This window comes from Leiobunum rupestre, chromosome 4, assembly GCF_980474605.1.
Source record: "Leiobunum rupestre chromosome 4, qqLeiRupe1.1.hap1, whole genome shotgun sequence".
NCBI classification, from domain to species: Eukaryota; Metazoa; Arthropoda; class Arachnida; order Opiliones; family Sclerosomatidae; genus Leiobunum; species Leiobunum rupestre.
In genome coordinates this window covers 23,682,593-23,695,876 of record NC_143387.1, presented here as the reverse complement: position 1 = coordinate 23,695,876, position 13,284 = coordinate 23,682,593, and the positions used below count along the sequence as shown (strand labels likewise).

Genomic DNA, 13,284 nt, shown 5'->3' with positions numbered 1-13,284 from the left:
TAGATGACATCATCATGGGACTTCCTCCTTGTAATTACCATGAAGTTGCATTTTTTAATATTGAGGGAAATGTTGTTGGCCACACCCCAATTGAAAATACTAGTGATGTTATCTTGCAAGTTCAAAAGATCCGCGGAAGATCTAATTGCGAGAGATATATAGTTGTCATCCGCATACTGATATAGATACCATTTTGAAGTCAACACAGATGGCAGATCAGACACAAAGATGTTGAAAAGTAATGGTCCCAAAATCGAGCCTTGAGGCACTCCAGAACGCACTGGAAGGTACGTGCTGAATTCACCACAATAGGTCACTCGTTGAAAGCGATTGGATAAAAAATCCCGAAGCCAAAGCAATACCTCACCAGTGATCCCGATTCATTGAAGTTTAAAAATAAGCCGCTTGTGGCAAACGGAGTAAACGATTTTGACCAGTCAAACGACACTACGTGAATGTCAGGTGGGTTACGCTCATCGATAAAGGAAGACCACTCGTGGAAAGACTTCAGAAGCTGGTGCGTGCAAGAGCGACCCTTCGAAATCCATACTGCAAGGTAGGTATTAAGGAACTGTCTTCCAAGAACTTATTCAGCTTCTCGTAATCAATCGATTCCAGTAATTTTCCAACGACAGACGTGAGTGATATAGGTCGATAATTTGAAAGATCGTTACGCTTGCCCGACCCTTTGAAGACCGGCGCAACATTAGCAAGCTTCCAACCAGATAACTTAAACATTTTCATAATCGGGTTAATTATGGCAGGATACATCAATTTAAGAAGCCGATCCATTCTTCAAACGTTTTAAGGCGTTTTTTCTGGTGTCGAAATGGATGGTAGAGTTAAAGCAGTGTCTGATGTGCTAAAGCTTCGGTAGAAGAATTCACCAAAGGTCTTAGCTATGGCCAAAGGACATGATATTTGCCCATTCTTTACTTTAAACGAAGACTGTTTAGGGAGTTGGGACTTTGAGCGGACGAAACTCCAAAACACAATATCATATGCACCTCTAGTCTTAGTTCTCAAAGTGTTGTTAAAATCCCGATACTTCTTCCAATCAAAATCTCTTCCCAACCATTTGGCCTTCCTAAAAAGAGAATTCTTCACGTGGCTCGCGTGAACAAGACCAGCCGTAATCCAGGGTGGACGCTTCTTTCCATGAATGGCTATACTCGGAACATTGTCCCTAACTCATGCCCAAAAGAGATCAAGCCAAAGTTCCCAAGTCACATCAATATCACTTGAAGAAAAAACCATGTCCCAATTAAGGAGCGTAGTACAAAGTGCCTGCAAGATCATTTTTAGACCGATCTTTGTAATTGAGAATAGTTCGATGAATTATCTGAACAAAATACCAAGGTAAGTTCAGGCTTCCAGCAACCGCAAAGTGATCACAACCTGGTAGGCTGTCTCTAGTGTGAATCTCAGTGAGGAAACGTTCGTCATTTATGAAAACCAAGTCAAGGAAGTTATTTCCGCGTGTGGGATTTGTTATACCGTCTGTTGAAGTCCAAGGTCAAACACCGTATCGCAAAAAATTTGCTCCTGGGCTGCACGAAGGGACGGATTCGACCAGTCAACATGTAGGTTAAAATCTCCCATTAAGAAGAAAACATCGTGCGGTGGAAGAGTCTCGTGTAAGAAACCAAGAAGGCCCCTTACATCCTAAGGACTGACAACTCTCCGCGAGTTGAATCGGAACACATTTTAAACTTTATTTTTGTTTCTAAAGGTAGTTTTGTTCGAATTTGAGACCCAAACCTTGCCCAAACGTGCCTTGGCTCGTATATACAGCCGTAAAAATAATCTTTAGACGAATTTCCGGTTAGGAATCCTCCGATTACGCAACCACCCCACGACCGACCATCATTAATATCATTAACTGACGTCTTTCAGTGTCATAATAATGGTTAAATATGTTAGTTATGATATTATATATTAAATGGTATATTTTAGTTTTAATAATAAAAATATTTTGGTACGCCCTTAAAGCAAAGAGTGTTTATGTAGTCTCAGGGGATTTTAGCGTATAGTTCTATTTCTGTAAAATGAATAGCATCGCTCTTCGATTAGGAAAGCCCCAAAATTTGTCATAATTTAGAAAAAATGCTCCGTTGAAAATTCCTAGTTTTTAGGTTTGGCCGGTTGGTTTGGCCTCGGGTTTGGCCCCGTTGGGCGCATTTCATTTCGCCGTCTACCTTACCTGCAAAAAGTTCCGATTCCTCGTCTGCTTCTATTTTTTGTTGAAGTGCTTCGGTAAAGCTAAATTGTATCCAAAAAATTCCAAATTTGATTTCAAAAAACAAAATGAGCAGAAATGTTTAAAAAAATTAAGACTCGATGCAATGAAGTGAATAAACGACTACAAGCCAGCTTGTTGAAGTTTTATAGCAGCAGCGCTTCGCAGTGATGATCAAGGGACTCGAATAAACAATAAACTGGTTTAATTTATTAAAATAATGAGAACAAGTTACATGATTGAAAGCTGGTAAATTAGTGACACACTGATACGCAGTGTAAAAGGTTTTTATATTAAAACCCGAGCGGGAAAAAATTTAAAAAACAAATATGACAATAAAGCGGAGAGGTAAAGTTAAAAAACATCTCTCCGTGGTTTTGTTATCTTTCCCGCTGTGTTGTTAAACAATCTTCATCGGTTATCTTCAACACAGCTCTTATTGTTAATTGTGTTAATTGCCGATTTTGTTCAAAGTCGGGCGTATATAATCAAAGATAATTTAGACTCCTACCCTAGATTCGAATACTGAGAGCTTTCCCATTGACGGTTTTGTTACGAAGCGTTTACCCTTTTCCGGCACGTGACCTCAGAAAAATCGGGCTCCGTCGGTTGCGGTAAGGCGCAAACTTACTATGGAGCGAATTTTTTCTGAGTTCCAGCGGGAAGGGGGTAAACGCTATCGTCAACGCGCGAGAGAGTGATTTCGAATCTAGGGTACCTGTTTAAATTATCTTTGATTATATACGCCCGACTTTGAACAAAATCGGCAATTAACATATCGGGGACTCTCCTTGTAAGTGCCCAGTTTGTACCCTTATTAGAGACTCTTATATTGGGATAATTACTTAGGTGGAGAATGAACTAGCGGCGACATGGAACCTAATCATCGCCGATTAAGTTCTATTTCGTCGCTAGTTCAATTCGCCACGTAATTATTCTAATTGTACTGCTCTAGCTTGTACCAAAATATTTTTATTGTTAAAAACTTGTTATTAAAATAAGCTGATTACCACTCAACTGAATAAAATAAATGATTTAATATAATACCATAATTAACATAATAATCATAAGTATCACTGAACGACGTCGGTTAATGATATTAATGATGATCTGTCGCGGGGTGATTGCGTAATCGGAGGATTAGAAACTGCAAATTCGTCGAAAAAATGACACCTACGTATTATATACCAGCCAAAGCACTTCCTTCAAACACCAGGGTAATGTTTAAAATTTGTCCCGATTTAATTTGCCAAAATCTGTTCGTCCATAGGATGAATGGTAATTGCCGAGACGGACTATCATTAACTAACGTAGCAATGGGAGAATAGGACGTGTCATACTTATAGTTATTATGTATTAATATCAAATTGCAATTATAATTATAAACTAATATTATGTTACGTTTTTTTAGGGCTAATATACTTCTCAATAATAATATGGTAGATAACTATACTATACGTTCTAAAGTATTACTCGTTATGTTAAAATGTAGCTTTTTTCGTTCGGCTTTTTCATAATTTAGGTCGCCATTTACCAAAATGGCGATTTTTTTCTCTTCTTTAAACGTGTGATAGACAAGAATTCGTAGAAGATCGCTTCATACTATTTAAACAGTGAAATTTTAACAAATTATTTAATTATAGTTTGTGGAAACTTTGGATTTCACGAAATTTATCGATTGACCTTGTTTCAATGCATGTTTCCCACCTTCCGGTTCGTCAGGAGCCACGGCAGTCTGCCCGCGCGATTTTAAAAAGTCGTAGTTTTTAGGGTCTTGATATTGGTGTTTTTTATTTAAAATTATTTATCTACCGCAATTTATATTGTCTTAACATATTCTACTTACAAAACGTTGACATTTTTTGTAAGCATTTTTTTTTGAAAGCTGTTTTATTCAGTAACCGCGGAAGTACTCCATGACTAGCTCCTCTTAGGCTCCTACTCCTACGACTAAAGCATAAAGAACCCTACATTACCATGCAAAATGGGGGTGCATTTGTCCCTATCTGCCCCCCAATTCCGCGGCTCCTGCTTTTATTTAATTGTGTACTGTAGCTGACATGGATATTGAAAGCTTAATATGTGTTTTTATATTAAAAATTCATTCTTCTGTCCCTTTCTGAAGTTCTGACAGAGGACGGAAAACACAACGCCATCTACATTATAGATTTTGTATTGTAACCATAAAATATGCTACCAAACAATTTTATTATACTGTAATAAAACATCATATTTAATTACGACCAAAAATTAAAATAAAGGGAAAACTTTAGTCAAGATTATTTAATTTAAATAATCTTGCTTTAGCCACAAGCGGGCGTGACACGTAGGAGGTTTATCTCTGCATAGTAACTAAATACATTTCGGAGAAATGGGACTTCGGTGATATGAGCTTTCGGAGTAAAAGCAAGAATATGTCAATTCGGTGAAAAGGGAATTCGGTGATATGGGAATTCTGAGAAAGGGGAATTCGGTGATATGGGAAGTCGGAGTAGAAGCAATACGGAATTATATCAATTCGGAGAAAAGATAATTCGGTGATATGGGAATTCGGAGAAAGGAGAATTCGGCGTTGTGAGGTCGGCCCGATTTATTTAAGACAAAATTGCCAGAGATAGAAACCTGGAAATGAAAGGGAAAGCGATTAGACTTAAGCTTTTTAAGCTTAGTTTATTTCAATTTAGAACGTTTATGAAAGTGGTTTACCTGTAATTTACGTTAATGTAGATTCTTGTGAACTTAATGCTTTTCATAGTTGTTTAAATAACTTATATGATGTCGTTGAAATAATAAATCAGTCTATTTCACAGCTATACAATGCTGAAGTTGGCCGTGCACAGGGTTTCTACTTATTTCTATCACTATTATTCTGAGTTTTCTGACTCACTTTAAACCATAACGTGGTTCTTAAGCCTTGAACGTCGATCGAGCGGATAATCATTACCAGATTTGCCACACTTGTTTAAACTAATTTTATTTTTTTTGCAATAATATTATCCAAAAATGCCTAAAGTTAAAGATAAAAAGTCGCGAGTTCATGATAAAATTCAGAAACAGGGAATTTTGTTTAACACGGAGTTGGGGCAGCATATTTTAAAGAATCCTCTAGTGGTGAATGCAATGGTTGAAAAAGCTGCTTTACGACCAACTGATGTTGTTCTTGAAGTTGGACCAGGAACTGGTAATATGACAGTTAAGCTATTAGAAAAAGTGAAGAAGGTGGTAGCTTGTGAAGTAGACACCAGACTGGTTGCTGAATTGCAGAAGAGGGTTCAAGGAACACCATTTCAAACTAAACTTCAAATCGTTGTTGGCGATGTTCTTAGAAGTGACTTACCCTTCTTTGATGTTTGCGTAGCAAATTTGCCCTACCAAATATCTTCCCCATTTGTCTTCAAACTCTTATTGCATAGACCTTTTTTCCGGTGTGCTATTCTTATGTTCCAAAGGGAATTTGCTCAGAGATTAGTGGCAAAACCAGGTGACAAGTTATATTGTCGATTGTCAGCTAATACGCAGTTATTGGCCAGAGTTGACCATTTGATGAAAGTAGGAAAGAACAATTTTAGACCCCCGCCCAAAGTTGAATCTAGTGTCATAAGGCTTGAACCAAGAAATCCCCCACCTCCTATAAATTTTCAAGAATGGGATGGACTGCTTCGTATTTGTTTTTTGAGAAAGAATAAGACACTTAGCGCATCTTTTAAGCAAACCTCTGTTCAGGAAATGTTGAAAAAAAATTATAGCGTCCAGTGTTCTTTGAAGAATGAGAAAATTCCTGAAGATTTTAGTATGAAAGATAAAGTTGTAAAAATTCTTGAAGATAATGAATTTGACAAAAAAAGGGCTAGAACTATGGACATTGATGATTTTTTGGCCTTATTGTATCAATTTAACTCCCAAGGTGTACATTTCACATAAAATTAAAATGTAATAGATTCAATCACAACTCTTTAATGCGTTAAAGTTTGATCACAAAGTATTTAATATACACCATTTACTGTAATGCGATGTTAACACAATAAAAACCGCTAAAAACGTCTTAACAAATTTTAAAATTTTAATAATTTCATAATAGAGCTTTATATTATATTTTGAGATTTTGAGTATTTGGAAGTTGCATATTTAAGAAATTTGAGAGATATTTTTTGAAAGGAATGTTTCAGTTAGATTTACATCTTCTCCAATCTGTCAATCACATATTCAGGCTAAAAAATAGTAGACATTTAAGAATAGGCGTTTGAAATTGAGGATAATTAAATTGGCCCTACCGAAACAAACCACAAAGTCCCGGTCTTAAATATTCCCTTTGACACGAATGACATCTGATCAATAGAGGTTATTGCATGCATATGCAGATGAGCTATCGTGTTAAAAGGGGGCCAGTGAAAGCCCAGTCTTTAATAATAAAATTTTCAATTAATCGTTACAATTAGATTAACACTCAACAATTTAATTCCTACATTGCATTGACTAAATCTCCTCCCTGATCAATTATGAGTTGTTTTCCAATCTCAACAATTTTTTTCACTGAAAAAATATTCCATAATTACTTGTAATTATTTAAATTAAAAAATGATTTAATTTACCAACTGGAACCTGATCTTTTTGCAAAGTCTTGACGTTAAGTAAGTGAACTTTTGGAATAATTAAATAATGGTGCTCAGACGCTGGTTTTATATCTCGAAATGCAATGTAATCATCATCCTGTGTTAAAAAAATAAGATGTGGATCATGCAGAGGTAGGACGTTACCACAGTGGCCAAATAGCAAGATATTGATCAGTAATCTGAGAAAAAGGGGGGATGGAGCACAATAATGGGGTGGCCCCTGGACAAGATTTTCCAATGTTTTAAAGTTATATTAAAAGTTTATCTAGTAATAGATGAAAACCTTATAAACTGGGCTAGTTAGTATCATTTTCCATACTGATTAGGCCAATATTACCTCGTATAGAAGCTCCGTGCTGTCTTGATGGTTAGCTATTTTGCAAAACGTACAGGTCTCATCGGTAGGACCCTCGAGCCTCGCCGGTTGGGGTACATCGGGAATTTGTTCCATGTTTGTTGGGAAAGAGGAATCTGTAGGGGGAAGATGGGATTTAGAGAAAAGATGGGAAAACACCGCTAGTGGGATAGAATAGGAGAGAATTGCGGAAAAGGAGGGATCGGGAGGGGAGGATAGAAGATCCAATACGAGAGCTAAATTTTTCCACTAGACTTAATAAATTAAACGGGTAGATTCCGCATCTCTTTTACGTCTACTGCCTTCCTCGCGTTGCGACAAAAGCTTGGGAAGAATGTTGTTCGCGGATCACGTTCATTATTGATCTCATAATAGACTGTTTTTTTTTGCCATAAATGCGTTTTCTATAGATATTTGACGGTAGCGACCTCTAGGAGTAATAGTTTTAGTCAGAATTTTTTAAATATGACAAGCAAAATCGACCATTTCATATAATTTTTATTATAGAAATTAGGAGGTATATGTTTTTAATTCAAACATGGTGTAAATCATATTTTATTCAACAAATATTATTGTACGACAGATGTCAGCTAGGAAATAATTTGAGCAGTGCGGTTATCATTCTTAGTCTCTATAATCAGAAGTATATAATATACTTTTAGACAAAGCCTTGCTGCTTTTACGAAAACGCTCTTACTATAGGTCTGGCTTTACTGAAATCACTAATCCCATAATCCTATTATAAATGAAGGTTTAGACCTTTTTTGGTACGAGGACGCATTCGTCATTAAGTGGTCGGGTATAAAATAAATATTTTTTCGAAAAATGCCCGGAACGAACAAATTGGGACACCATGTACAGTCTTATGTTTTTTATATTATATATTGCAGTTCTAACACATCTACATATGTAACAACTTTTATTCTTTAATGTGCTTATTTTGTGGCCGTTTTATTAATTAATCAAAAACCAATGCCGAAAACCACGCGCACACTTCTCGCTGTGTATAACTTTCAGGTAATGATGACCAGTTTCCAAGGTTTGACGATATTCACCAAGATGGGTACTTCTCTGTTAAGAGAAACATTATTTACTTCTAATATAATGTAATTATCTTAACTACAACAGATTTCAAGACCGACGATTGTTAATATATTTTAGTGTACAGAGGCACGCGCTCCCTAAAATCATGTGCAACATAATAATTCATAAGTACGCCATCGACAAACTACATCCTGTAATGTAAGCCTATACATTTTCGTTTACATACTGCCGCGCCAAAATTTCTGGGGACGGCCAACGCCACCCAGTGAATTTTCTTGCATTTAAGAATCGCGTACAAGATGGCAGCCTCCATGGAACACGAACTCGAGTTATTGAAAAGTGAGAAATTTATAGAGTTACTTAATAATTAATACTAAACCATTACTAAATTAATACGAAATGTTATTGTTGCTCTAGGTATGTAGTTTGTCGATGAGTACGCCAAAGGAAATATTTCAATGCATGAGACCACGTTTCACACAGAACATATACCAATAGAGGAAACGTAAATGTTAGATTCTTATATTCCTTGTGTTATTGAAAAGGTTACCGTGGAAACAAAATCTCGTGATGGCGAGGCACGTGCTAAACTTTATATTCCGTTTCCCATCTATAACAGAATGAAACCTTTTTCGTCACGGATTTGGGATGGTGAATGACGTAATTTACGTCATATCCCATTAAAGCTTTACCATTTCTATTTGAGATTGTATTACGAGCTGTAGAAGAACAAAGCCATAATAAACACACTGTTCTTTTAGAAAAACCTAAACTGTAATAATCAGCTAGGCACCACCTCAGGCTCAAGTCATCTATAGCAACTTTTAATGCCTTAAACTGGTGGCCGGGTTACAATGCGTAGGAGGTTGGTGACCAGCCCTTCATGCCACACGAGCCAACAGCTCCCTACACTAACTATTACCGTTAACCTCTACAAGTTTCAAATCCTGTTTATGTTCTTATGGTGTCCAATCGTGTTGTACCATCAAAAGTATATTTTAATTGCAGTTTTCGGTCGCTCGCCAAAAGAGCTAGGAAGGTCATTTTTAAACGCAAGAAGGTTCTAAAACTAACGAGGAAAGTTTTGCCGTATTTTACTTGTAAAAAGATTGGAATTTTGAAAGTAAAGAATCCTTGGAAACTATGAAATTATAGTTTTTCGAACTTTTTCCTCTTTTCCATAATTGGATTTTGAAAACGGCGGCGGGCGTGTTGACGAAGATGAGAGCGTCACCGTGACGTTTTGTTTCTGCGTTTCTGCCTTTTAATAATCGCAAGATTTCACAGCCAGAAATTAGTTCAGCTCCGCTAATTCCACATATATATCCTCGAGGAAATCAACTCTTCGTCGCGATGGATTGTGTTTCCACTCATTTTCTTCTCGACAGAGTTCTAAATCAGCTCGAAAATTCGTCGAAATGCCTGAAAAATTAGTTATGATTTTTTGTAGTACCAATAGGAACGTGACACAACAATCATCCGTGTCTGAGTAACGTCACGTCAACGCCACGAAGGTTATTTTTCGATTGATAATTTTCTTTTAAATATTGCCACTAATGATCAATTTCGAAAACGTCATAGAGCTTGTCGTAATATAATGGAGAAGAAGGCCTACGTTCTATTTTTGGGTTTGATTGTGCTCATGCTGATAATTTTACCTGATTCCCGCATCGTAATTACCAGTGGCGTAGCGAGAAACTAGTCAAAGGGGGGTGTCAGACTATGTAAAAGTTAAAAGGGGTAAGGAAGGGGGTTAAAATTTAGTACAGTCAAAGATACGCCCAAGGGCGGGGCTTGGACACGGAAACCCCTCCTTGTCTACGCCACTGGTAATTACTTTCTTCGTACTTTGCTGAGTTAAAAATATAACAATGAAACTTATTTTTATCAGTACAAAAGGTAATTCACACACTCGCTTCAAGGAGCAGACTTTATAATTTATTAATATAGCTTTATTTTATCAGGTCTGCTAACGTTCCATATTTCTTATCTCTATTGTCTTGCCCGATACATTTAATTCGGTGAAATGTAGTGATAATCTCACTGAGACCAAGCTGAATTACTCGTGGTTTTGCATAATACAACGCGTGACGCTGTCGTGTTTACAGTAAGCCGGTCGGATGACGTGCCGCAAAAAGTTGGACCACTTTCTTTTTCTCCATATGCGCATACGCATGCAGAAAGCGTAAGGAGTCGTCTTGTAATACCGTTTTAAAGATTCACCCTTTTTCAGGGTGACGCTTTACCAATAAATCTGTAAGCACCGTGATTTCTTTTTCGCGTTTCAAGTAGTAACAGATTCTGAAGACATATCAGGCCGTTTCAAGTGCAAAAAATATTCGGTGTCAAGCCTATTTTGGTCAGCCCAATTTTCCAACTGGAATCTGGATGTAGTTTTAAAATTATGTTTGCGAACTTTTTTTTTATTATATATTGTTTCAATTTGACCAATTTAAAGATTTCACCATAGTAGTCCAAGAGCCCGTGTCCTTAAATACTCCTCTCTGAGTCTCAGGTACAATAGAAACAGATAAACAATAATATTTTTGAAATTAATAATAATCTAGTTGTCGTAGTAGAAAAAAAGATTCGGTAACTCGATGATTAAAATCAGTAACGTTTGGTTTTTATTTATAAACAATTTATAAAAATATCACCCTGTTGTACGAGTGGAAAAGGAAATTCGACCAATCAACCAGTTCTGCAAAATATATACTTTAAAACGTGAGACGTGATAGCTTGATATCTGACTTGGTAACTAATGCCAAATCAAGGGGCTAACCTGTTCCCTTCTGTACGTACGTGTCAACTTAATTGTAAGCGTAGTTTTTTAGGGTACAAACTATCTTGGTTTTCACAATTTCACAGGATAAAGCATATAAACTTTAAAGCGGGGTTTACACTGATTTCACAATTCGCGATTGAATTTCTACTGAACGCGCAAAAGGAAACCAATTTGAAGGTCATGTGTAACGCCGCCAGCAATAGGCATAAGTAGGTACGTGCCTACGTTGAAAATATTTGTGCCTACTTCGGGCACCTCCAAATTTGGGGAAAAGGGACTCTGATTTTTTAAGAAAAAATAATTTTATAATATTTGTTTTCTGAAATTCTGATATTTTCCATTGCTTCTCTTAAAAAGTTTGTTTTCCCGAATTGTAGCCTGAAAATTACCAAAAAAATCGCGGATTTTTCGGAAACAGTGGGAAGGGGGAAAGAAAAACCAAAAAACTGCCATGGTCATGGAGAGCAAAGGTGGATTTCTCAGAACTCGGGGAGAGGGGGCACGGGTTGTACTTGTACATACTGGTTTTGGATTTCAACATAGAGTGAAAGTGACTTCCTTGAATCTTCGGACCTTTATTGTAGTTTTTCTCTATTCTTCATTTCGATTTTTCACAAGAAGGAAGTGTTGCCAAATCGTGGGATAAATCCCATATCGTGGGATTTATAATGGCTATTTTTGGGAAATGGGATAAAGGGATCTTTTAACAAATTAAGGGTTTCATGGGATTTTACATTTTTTGAGTAATTTTCGATGGTCAATTGAACTTTTCCAACTTCAAACCACAACCTCGCCATTTTGAACTGCATAACTTTAAAATATTCAATAAAAAAATTAAATTTTTTAAGTAAAATCTATATAAAAACTAAAATAGGGACTTGGCAGTGCTACTTCAGAGTTTATTTTTAATAGTTTTTATCGTGGGGAGAAAAATATGACCACAATGGCGGCCATGGCCAAAGCTACGGAGTGCCAAGTCTCCATTATTTATATGTCTCAAAACCTTGTGCCTATTTTCCGAGGAGTTTTCATGAATGGAAGGGGGTATGGCTATTGGGCTGTTTTTAGATGGAAAGTGTGGGATTTTCGAGTCTCGAACATTGGCAACACAACTTCTCTATTTCAAGTTTGCGTTCGGTATATTAGAAAAGAAAAAGCTGCTCTAATATATTGGCAGTGAGGGAATCGCTTGGTTTAGTTCAAGCAATCTACAATTTCCAAAGCAATTCGGTTATTAGAAGTGAATGTTTTGAGGAATCCCAGAAAGAGCTGGGCTATGACGTCGTCCTTAAAATGCCTCAAAACTGCGAGACAAGATGGTGGAGCAAAAAGAAGGGAATTCATTATTTTAGAAATAGGTTCAAGTCTGTGGTTCTAGCAGTAGAAAATTTGATTGAGAAAGGTAAACCCGAGGAAGCAGCTGAATGTCGAGGATATATTTCTCAATTACAGAATTTTAACTACCTAATTTTGATTGTTGCTTTAGATGAAGTTTTAGGTGTTACAAATTCGCTGTCGGAATACTCACAAAGTTCTAAAATTGTTTATACGGAAGCCGTTGCCGTTTGATCAGCTACTGTAACTGAGGAAATAAGGAACTCTGAACTATTCGACTCAGTTTGGGAAGAAGCTTCAAAGTCCGTTTTTATCGTGGTACCGGATCGTGACATCGAACCTTTAGCTTTAAGAAAACTAAAAATAATCCCCAATCAAAGGCTAAGACATAGTGTGATCACATGCCCGACGGGAAGTAGAGAAACGGAAGCAAATACCATAAATAATAAGTTGAGATTCACCTATTACCAATTAATCGATAAATTTCTATCGGAAATGAAGACTCAACTACTGGAAAACAGTGGGTTATTGAAGAATGTAATTGCTTCTGATCCCGAGTCAGAAAACTTTCTTAACGAAACCGACGTCCTAGCCCATTGCCAAATGTACAGCTGGTTTAACTTTGACCTAGATTCCTTAAAGGGTCAAATTAAAATAGCGAGAAATTTTATTAAATCTAAAAATTTAAACAGCGTAACAGAGGGCTTTAATTATTTGATGACGATGGACAATGGATTTCCCGACCTAGCCAAGTACTATAAAGTGGTTTTGCGCATTCCCCTGGCCAATACCATTTCAGAAAGGAGTTTCAGTTCCCTCAAAAGAATTTAAACTCGTCTACGCTCAACAATGGGATAATATAGACTTTCTAGTCTGGCCACATTTTTGATTAATCGTAATATATCGAATTATTTTA

At 36.7% G+C, this 13,284-nt stretch overlaps 2 protein-coding genes across 2 annotated transcripts; one reads left to right on the top strand and one right to left on the bottom strand.

Annotated features, from left to right (window-relative positions):
* The first annotated feature begins 5,164 nt into the window (after positions 1-5,164).
* Positions 5,165-6,640, top strand: LOC149947209 (putative dimethyladenosine transferase). Its single transcript, XM_090172146.1, has one exon. The coding sequence runs from the start codon at positions 5,243-5,245 to the stop codon at positions 6,158-6,160; it is 918 nt and encodes a 305-aa protein (XP_090028272.1). The 5' UTR covers positions 5,165-5,242; the 3' UTR covers positions 6,161-6,640.
* LOC149947208 (adenosine 5'-monophosphoramidase HINT3-like) lies at positions 6,316-7,584 on the bottom strand. Its single transcript, XM_090172147.1, has 5 exons — positions 7,187-7,584; positions 6,829-6,946; positions 6,703-6,769; positions 6,511-6,637; positions 6,316-6,447 (listed from the first exon to the last, which is right to left on the bottom strand). The coding sequence occupies exons 1-5, from the start codon at positions 7,298-7,300 to the stop codon at positions 6,412-6,414; spliced, it is 462 nt and encodes a 153-aa protein (XP_090028273.1). The 5' UTR covers positions 7,301-7,584; the 3' UTR covers positions 6,316-6,411.
* Positions 7,585-13,284: the final 5,700 nt, after the last annotated feature.

What these genes read in the sequence shown, in the direction of transcription:
- LOC149947208 (XM_090172147.1), bottom strand. Translation starts at nt 7,300, where the DNA reads ATGGAACAAATTCCCGATGTACCCCAACCGGCGAGGCTCGAGGGTCCT. An exon ending in GCACGGAGCTTCTATACGAG is followed by an intron (nt 6,947 to 7,186) that starts GTAATATTGGCC and finishes TTTTTAACACAG; the next exon opens with GATGATGATTACATTGCATT. An exon ending in GGACTTTGTGGTTTGTTTCG is followed by an intron (nt 6,448 to 6,510) that starts GTAGGGCCAATT and finishes ACTATTTTTTAG; the next exon opens with CCTGAATATGTGATTGACAG.
- LOC149947209 (XM_090172146.1), top strand. Translation starts at nt 5,243, where the DNA reads ATGCCTAAAGTTAAAGATAAAAAGTCGCGAGTTCATGATAAAATTCAG.